The following is a 9,102-nucleotide window of genomic DNA, read 5'->3' on the forward strand; positions in this document are numbered from 1 at the left end:
CTGATTCTTAATCTTAGATTTATGGCATTTATATAAAATTCATGCTTTTTAATATGGCAAATCATAAACGCTTCGCTTGAAGAAACTTTAAGCTTTTATACTATCTTCTTAAATCATCTTTGTTATCACTTAAATGGTAATACTTTACCAACGTAGCTCTTTAAATAAATACTACATTTTACTACATTGTTGATGAGAACTTACAATCAGCTACTTGGTTGGCTCTAGGTTTACTTACAGTTAGACATTCATATATGTTAAAGCAATAATAGCTTTCTTTATAATTCATCTTGATTTACACCCACTCTTCAATTTTTGGTGTTCTTGCGCATGTTTCTTTATTATTATTGAAAATTCTGATGATATTTAACTTTGACCTCTGAAACAAATATAGATAGCTTAGTAACTTAATAATCTTCAGAAGTGCTATATTTTGCTGTTTTTACATGGAGCAAAATTATACACCTACACCTATGTATGAATTGCACACATAGTACAAAAACTCTCTAGGAATATATGACCTTTAATTTTAGAGAACAATTTTTCATGAAGTAATTTCACTCCTCTTAATTTTGCTTTATGATTAAGAAGAAACTACTAGGGCTTGTCTTTTTACCACAAAAACTTACTAATTTATAATTTTTTTAAAGAACCTGAAACAGTCTTTAATATCACACAGAAATACCCTATTACCAGTAAGCCAGTATCCCAGTTGACTTAATATATAATTAACCAGTCTGTTCATTTCTTTTTGTTTTTCAGAATGCTAAAATACTTTTGTGTTTTTTTCCCATCCCCTAATTTAAATTCATTTATTTAAAGAGTTTAGAATTCTCAGATGTTTTAAAATTGTTACATTAGGTTGTAAAAATAATCTGCATGATGCTAAAATGTTATTTTTTTTTTTAAGAAAAAATTTAAATATAAAAATATTTGTCTTGTCTTTACAGGGTATCCCATCTCCCTCCCTTATCAGCCTACCTTCCTTCTTTGAAAGAAGAAGTCATACTTTAAGCAGATCTACAACTCATTTGATATGAAGCTTAAAAAAAGTCTTAATTTAAAGCAACTTATAAACACTTCATGTTCAAATAAGAAACTGACTTAAATGGTACTTGTCATTAGCACTTGGTGAAAGCTGGAAAGAATATAGATAACACTAAAACTGTCATTTGATTTTCTTCTTGAATGAGTAAGGTTAACCTCTTACATATTTTTGAGTTAATTCATGTAAAAATTATATTGATTTTGATGTAATTTTTCTCTTCACTCGAATCCTTCATTCTAAGACCAATAATTTAAGTTATTCATATTAGTAGCCTTGCAACTTGATAATAGTAAATAAATTATATTGGTGAGTACCAAATACTGCTGTGACTCTCTGTGTATAGTGTCCATGAATGAATTTTTGGAAATTCCTATTTGTGTATCTCAATTTGTGAAGAAATTAAGTGATAATACAGAACTTACTAGATAAAACACCTGCACAGATTTCTGGTTAATAGTGGGGACTTGTTTCAAATGTGCTGTTTGAAGTAGTTATTTAACTGTTCTGTTGCAGTTTATTTTATTCTCTAATGTTTTCAAAATGTAGAGTGTGGGTTTTAAAAGATTTGCCCTTATTAACAAGAATAATAATTAAAGGAGATGGTTTTAAAATACTTTTGCAAATTGAGATAAGAACAGAGAGTTTAAAAAATAATGTATATTTTGGCAAACATGGTATTAGTATATACTTGTAACTTTTTCAGGGTCCATATATTTTGAGTGATTTTAGCCACTAGCAAATCTTCATTTAGTTTGATAGTGTGAGGAATTTTATTTTGAAGGGTAAGACCATGGGGGAATTGTGGTATGGACTATTATATACTCTATGAGATAATTCTAAAATTGGCATCAGTTTTACTAATCTGCTATAAGATATGTAGATATGTGTATGGTCTACCTTTTATTTTGGTCTCATAATTAAGTGTAAAATTGAAATACATTTATTTGCTGTTGTAAAATATCTTTCAAACCCTGATGTTAATTTTCCCAATAGTTTTTTTTTTTATAGTCAGTGATCCAAAATAATCAAGTTCCTATGAATAAATGCATTTTTATTTCCTATCTGTGTAGGAGGATATGCAAACTTTTGTCATTTAACAATTTTCAGTCATCTGCTTTAATAGTTGACTAGATTTTTTCTATGCCACATATTTGCCATTTTTAAATAGTAAATCACTCTTTATATATTTTAAAAGCAGTTGTATTAGTAAGAACTTTGTAAATAAATACTTAAAACTCAAGTATATTTTGTTTCATGTTTTTTGTTGTTTTGTAAAGAATTACTTATTTTAGAGAGAGAGAGAGGGACAGCAGGGAGAGAGGCAGAGGGAGAGAGAGTCTTAAGCTACTACTCCCTGCTGAGCATAGAGCCTGCTGTGTGGCTTAATCCCTTGACCCTGAGATCATGACTTGAGCTCAAATCAAGAGTTGGATGCTCAACCATCTGAGCCACCCAGGCACCCCTGTTTCGTGTTTTAATCAATTCCTTTACACAAATTTTTATAGGTCAGTATGAATGCTTGCTTCAACTTCTTTCATATATTTGCTTGAGTATTTATTTTATTCATTTCTCCATTAATATTTTTGAGCATTATGTATACTGAGCTTTATTGTAGGACTTTTTTTTTTAACGATTTTATTTATTTATTAGAGAGGCAGGCAGAAACAGACTCCCTCCCCACTGAGCAGGGAGGTGGATGTGGTTCTTGATTCTCAGGACCCTGAGATCATGACCTGAGCCAAGGTCAGATGCTTAATAGACTGAGCCACCCAGTCGCCCCAAGGACAGTAGCTTTTAATCTGGAATCTATTTTGTAGAATGGAGGCAGTGAATCTTATGATAGTTTATAAAAAAATTTGTGTTTAGTGCATGTATGCATTTTTCTGGCAGAAATTACACAGCTTTTATCATTTTATTGGAGATGGAGCTTTGGTTTCCTCCAAAAGTATGGTGTTTCCAGGGAGGGGAAATGACCTGAGATAAGGCATGAAATTGGAAACATTGGATGAACCCTGGCAAAATATTAGCAGGTAGTTAATTTTAACTTTAACCCCTTAAATGCCTCTTGTTTTTCTCAGTAATGATTCCTGCTCCAGGATAGTATTTTTGGTATCCCCATTACAAATTAAAGACCGTGTGCGTATATTCTTTATGTCAACATGCTTTATCATATTTGGATATTACTTACAAATTAACCTTTTATTCTCTATTGAGAAAATGTTTTAGTATTGATCTTTAATCTGTTGCATTATATTAATATATTTTGTAATGTTAACCCATTATTGTATTTGTGGGTTACACCATATAAATCCTACATGATGTATTGAATATAGAACCATATCAATAAAGAATCACATTCATGAAAGAGACATAAGAAAATGTTTAATTCTATAGCAAGTTTGAAAATGTGTTGGACCTAGGCAAAGTATAGCGAAAGTTGACTCAAAAGCAAGTAGAGAATTCTAATGGCCCCAAAAATAGCACAAGTTAGGTAAATATGCACTGTTGAAGAAGATGCAAATTCAAAATGATTTTAAATCTGAGTTCTAGTATTTAAAGACTACTTAATGTATAGTAATAGTCATACTTTGCAGAATTAAAAAAGATTGGCAGCTATCCAGTTCATTTTGTGAAGTTTAATATAAGCTTTATATCAACATTTTAAAAGGATAATGTAAGAAAGAAAAGTACTGATTAATTTCAATTATGGATATAGAAGCAATCATTCTAAATAAATGATTAACAATTAAGTCTAGAAGTAAGAATACAGTCTAACCGAATATGTGACCTTTGGATGACTAATAAACATAGCAGGTCTAAACTGACATAATGATCATGGTAAATGGAACACAGTGCTCTTGACTGAAGGAGCCTTTTAGACTCACGCAGTTTGATTCAAGTTTATTTCTCAACTCCACCGTTATGGAGCTGAAATGGGAATCAGGTTTCCAGTTGGACCCAATATCAATGCTAAAGAGCCTTTTGAATTGTTTTAGGGATTTTGTTGCATCAAGTAGGGTTCTTTCAAGAGTGTAAGTGTGGTTCAATATTTTGGAAGTTTACAAATATGACTTAAATTGACAATTTATAGGAGAAAATACATGATTGATCAGTAGATTCTGTAAGGTCATTTAATAAAACTCAGCCACTGTTTTTCATAAAATTTCAACTAAGGCCTTTGGGCAACATGACTAAATACAATCAGAGTTCTTCTAACGGCATTATCGAACATTTATGAAATACAATTTAAAAATAATTTTAGTATATAACTGAGGTCAAAAATATGGAAATTGCTTGTTGTGAGAAATTGATAGAAATCCAAGCCAATAAAATACAGGTTGTGTGTGGGGGTGTGAGGCGGAGTGAGGGGGGCGGGGAGTGTAACATGACAAATTGTTTCCAGAATGTGTATGGAATTACAAAGGGTTAAGAATAACCAATCAGTTGAGGAACTTGCTCTGTCAGGAACAAGGTTTATTATAAACCTGTAGTATCAAGATGGCAAGATATTGGAAGTCTCAATGCACTGAACACAAATTAATGGGTCATAATTAAAAACTGATAAACAAAAGTCGTGCTTTGAAACAGTGAAATCTGTCTATCCAATAAGTGGTGCTGAGAAAAATCTCTCTTTCTTTAAGAAGAAAAATCTAATGTCTTCACATTCTATACAAAATGAATTCCAGGGGAATTAGAGATTTAAATAAGAAAGGTAAAAACTAAAAAAGATTTCACTAGGTAATATAGGAGAGTATCTTAATCTGTCCAGGTTTGGAAAATATTGCTTAAATGTGTCATCATATTTAAAATAATTTTAGTGGGAAGGATTGGTAAATCTGTATTAAAACTCAGAACTTCCAGTCGTGAAAACACACCATTAAGAGCAAAAGTCACAAAGTATATGTTCACAATATATGTAAATGATAGACTCATCTGGAATTGTATTATAAAGAACTAAAAAGCCAAAAAACATAGACCTCCATGTGGAAAAACAAGCATTCATGGTTGAGAAAACCCAAGGGGTTAGTGTTCCTGGATCGTATAGTAGCCCTGTTTCTAATCTTTTGAAGCACATCCATCTCCTTTCCATAGTGGCTGCGCCAACGTACATTTCCACCCATAATTCAAGGGTTTGCCTCTCCCCACATTTCTGCCACCTCATGTTACTTCGTACCTTTCCGGTAATGGCCCTTGTAACTGATAGGAGTGGATATCTCCTTGCATTTCAGTTTCCATTTTCTTGATAATTAGTGATGTTGAGCACATTTTCATGTATCTCTTGGTCATCTGTATGTCTTTGGAAAATGCCGTTTCGGGTCCTCTCCTCATTTTTAAATTGGATTGCTTGTTCACTTTTGAATTACAATACCTGATTCGCAGATACTTTCTTCTGTTCAGTAGATTGCCTTTTTATTTTGTTGACTTCCTTCACTGTAAAAACCTTTTTAGTTTGTTGTAGTCAAAGCTTGTGTATTTCTGCTTTTATGGATGGCCTTTGCTTTTGGTGTCAAATCCAAAAAAAAAAAAAAAAATCATTGCCAAGACCAATGTCAGGGACTCTACCACTATTTTTCTTTTAGGAATTTTATGGTTTCATGTCTTATATTCAAGTCTTTAATCCTTTATGAGTTAATTTTTTGTCTGTGCTGAAGATATGGTCCAATTTGATTCTTTTGCTCATGGCTAACCAGTTTTTCCAATACTATTTATTGAAGAGACTGTCCTTTCCGAACTACATTCTTGGCTCCTTTGTTGTAAATTAATTGGCCATATATTCATAAGTTTATTTGTGGGCTCCTCATTTGTTCCAGTGATCAATGTGTTTTTAATGCCAATACCATACTGTTTTGGTTACTATTGTTTTGTAATATAGTTTGAAATCAGGGAGTGTGATGACTATAGCTCATAGTATGTTTTTTCACAATTGCTTTGGCTATTTGAGTCTTCAGTGGTTCCATACGAATTTTAGGATTGTTTGATCTGTTTCTATGAAAAACACCATTGGAATCTTGATAGGGACTGTGCTGAATCAAGATTGCTTTGGATAGAATGGACATTTTAACAATATTAATTCTTCAAATCCATAAGCATTGAACCATCTTTCCATTTATTTGAATCTTCAGTTTCTTTTATTAATGTCTTATAGTATCAGTGTACATTTCATCTCCTTGGTTAAATTTATTCTTAGGTATTTTAATTCTTTTTGATGCATCATCCCCTCCTTTAAAAAAAACCTCTTTCCTCCTTTGGATTTTGTGTCACTACTTTTTTCCCCTCCTACCTATTGAGCTAACTCTCAATGTATATCTTTGAATGTATAATCTCTTCCCATCCCTGACATGGACATGCTTCCCAAATATTAATCTTTGGGCCTTATTTCTTTGCATCTTACATACATTACACTTTTATGTATATATGTATATCTCTATCTCTACATTTATATTCATATGTATATACATATATCTATAATACTCTTTGTAAAACATCCCCTGATTTTATTTTTAAAAATTTGTTTTCCTCCAAATTTTTATTTAAATTCTAGTTAGTTGGGCAGTCCTGGTGGCTTAGCGATTTAGCACCAACTTCAGCCCAGGGTGTGATCCTGGAGACCTGGGATCGAGTCCCACGTCAGGCTCGCTGCATGGAGCCTGCTTCTCCCTCTGCCTGTGTCTCCGCCCCCCTCTCTCTCTCTGTCTCTAATAAATAAAATTTTTTTTAAGAAGTTAAAAAAATAAATTCTAGTTAGTTAACATACAGTAATATTGGTTTCAAGAGTAGAATTTAGTGATTCATCACTTAACATATAATAATACCCAGTGCTGGGTTGCCTGAGTGGCTCAGTTGGTTAAGCATCTGACTTCAGCCTTGGGGGTCCTGGGATCGAACCCTGTGTCAGGCTCCCTGTTCAGTGAGGAGTCTGCTTGTCCCTCTGCTTCTACCCCTGCTTGTGCTCTCTCTCTCTCTCCCTCAAGTAAATCTTCAAACAAATAGAAACAGTATCCAGTGTTCATCATAACAGGTGCTTTACTTAATACCCATCACCCATTTAGCTAACCCCCCATCCCCTCCCTCCATCAACCCTCCGTTCTCTATTGATAAGAATCTCTTATAGTTTCTTACCCTCTCTCTTTTCCCCCTGCTTCCCCTGTGTTCATCTGTTTTGCTTCTTAAATTCCACAAATGGGTGCAATCATGGTATTCATCTTTCTCTGACTGACTTACGTTGCTTAGCATAGTACACTCTAGCTCCATCCATGTCACAGCAAATGGAAGATTTCATTCTTTCTGATACTTGATTAATACTCCATTGTAGATAATATACTGCATCTTCTTTATCCCTTCATCAATTGATAGACACTTGGGCCCTTTCCATAGTTTGGCTGTTGTTGATAATGCTGCTGTAAGAATCAGGGTACATGTAACCCTTCAAATCTGTTTGTTTATTTATTTATTTATTTACTTATTTATTTATTTTTTATTTTGGAGAGAGTGATACAGTACAAGTGGTGTGGGGGAGACAAAAAGAGGGGGAGAGAGAATCTTAAGCGGGCTCCATGCCCAGCATGGAGCCCCACACAGGGTTCAATCTCACGACTGAGTTTAGGACCTGAGCTGAAACCAAGAGTTGGATGCTTAACCAACTGAGCCACCCAGGTGTCCCTCGAATCTGTATTTTTTTAACCTTTGGGTAAATACCCAGTAGTGCAATTGTTGGATTATAGGGTAGTGCTATTTTTAACTTTTTGAGGAACCTCTACACTGTTTCCCAGAGTGGGTGCACCAGCTTGCATTCCCACCAATGGTGTAAGAGGGTTTTCCTTTCTCCACATCCTCACCGACATCTGGTAGTTTCCTGTGTTGTTAATTCTAGCTTTTTCTGAAAGGTGTGAGGTGCTATCTCATAGTGATTATGCTTTTATTCCCCTGATGATGACTGATGTTGAGCGTCTTTTCATGTGTCTGTTAGCCCTTTGGATGCCTTCATTGGAAAAATGTTTATTCATGTCTTCTGCCCATTTCTTACCTGGATTTTTTGTTTATTGGATGTTGGCTTTGATGAAATCTTTATAGATTTTGGATACTAACCCTCTATCAGACACGTCATTTGTGAAACCTTCTCCAATTCCATAGGCTGCCTTTTAGTTTTGTTGATCATTTACTTTCCTGTGCAGAAGCCTTTTATCTTGATGAAGTCCCAATAGTTCATTTTTGTTTTTGTTTCTCTTGCCTCTAGCGATGTATCTAGTAAGAAGTTGCTATGCCAAGGTCGAAGAGATTGCTGCCTGCAGGACTTTTTTTTTTTTTTTAAATATTTATTTATTAATGAGATACACACAGAGAGGCAGAGACACAGGCAGAGGGAGAAGCAGGCTCAATGCAGGGAGCCCGACATGGGACTCGATCCCGGGTCTCCAGGATCACGCCCTGGGCCAAAGGCAGGCACTAAACTGCTGAGTCACCCAGGCGTCCCTGCCTGCAGGATTTTGATGGTTTCCTGTGAGAAACCAAACATTTAGGGCTTTCACCCATTTTTAATTTATTTTTGTGTATAGTGTAAGAAAATGGTCCAGGTTCATTCTTCTGCATGTGGCTGTCCAGTTTTCCCAACACCACTTGTTGAAGAGACTGTCTTTTTCCCATTGGATAGTCTTTCCTGCTTTGTCGAAGATGAGTTGACCATACAGTTGTGGGTCCATTTCTGGGTTTTGTATTCTGTTCATTGATCTTTGTGTCTGTTTTCCTGCCACTACCATACTGTCTTCATGACTACGGCTTTGTAACTTAGCTTGAAGTCTAGAATCATGATGCCTCCCACTTTGCTTTTCTTTTTCAGGATTGCTTTGGCTACTCAGGCTCTTTTGTGGTGCCATTCAAATTTTAGGATTGTTTTTGTTCTAGCTCTGTGAAAAATGCTGGTGGTGTTTTGATAAGGATTGCATTAGATGTGTAGATTGTTTGGGCAGTATAGACATTTTAACAGCATTCTTTGAATCCATGAGCAAGGAATACTTTTCTATTTCTTTGTGTCCTTTTCAATTTCTTTCATAATTGTT

The 9,102-nt window shown here is 34.4% G+C and overlaps 1 protein-coding gene across 9 annotated transcripts in view; it reads left to right on the forward strand.

Moving 5' to 3' along the window:
* Positions 1-2,288, forward strand: part of ECT2 (epithelial cell transforming 2) — a 62,739-nt gene extending 60,451 nt beyond the window's left edge. For all 9 annotated transcript variants that reach the window (XM_072808090.1, XM_072808097.1, XM_072808095.1 and 6 more), the window contains one exon: positions 951-2,288. Coding sequence is in view for 3 of the 9 variants with exons in the window: in XM_072808096.1 (XP_072664197.1) it covers positions 951-1,040 (90 nt within the window). In the remaining 6 variants the exon portion in view is untranslated. The remainder of the gene's footprint in view (positions 1-950) is intronic.
* Positions 2,289-9,102: the final 6,814 nt, after the last annotated feature.

Source organism: Canis lupus, chromosome 31, assembly GCF_048164855.1.
Source record: "Canis lupus baileyi chromosome 31, mCanLup2.hap1, whole genome shotgun sequence".
In the NCBI taxonomy this organism is placed as follows: Eukaryota; Metazoa; Chordata; class Mammalia; order Carnivora; family Canidae; genus Canis; species Canis lupus.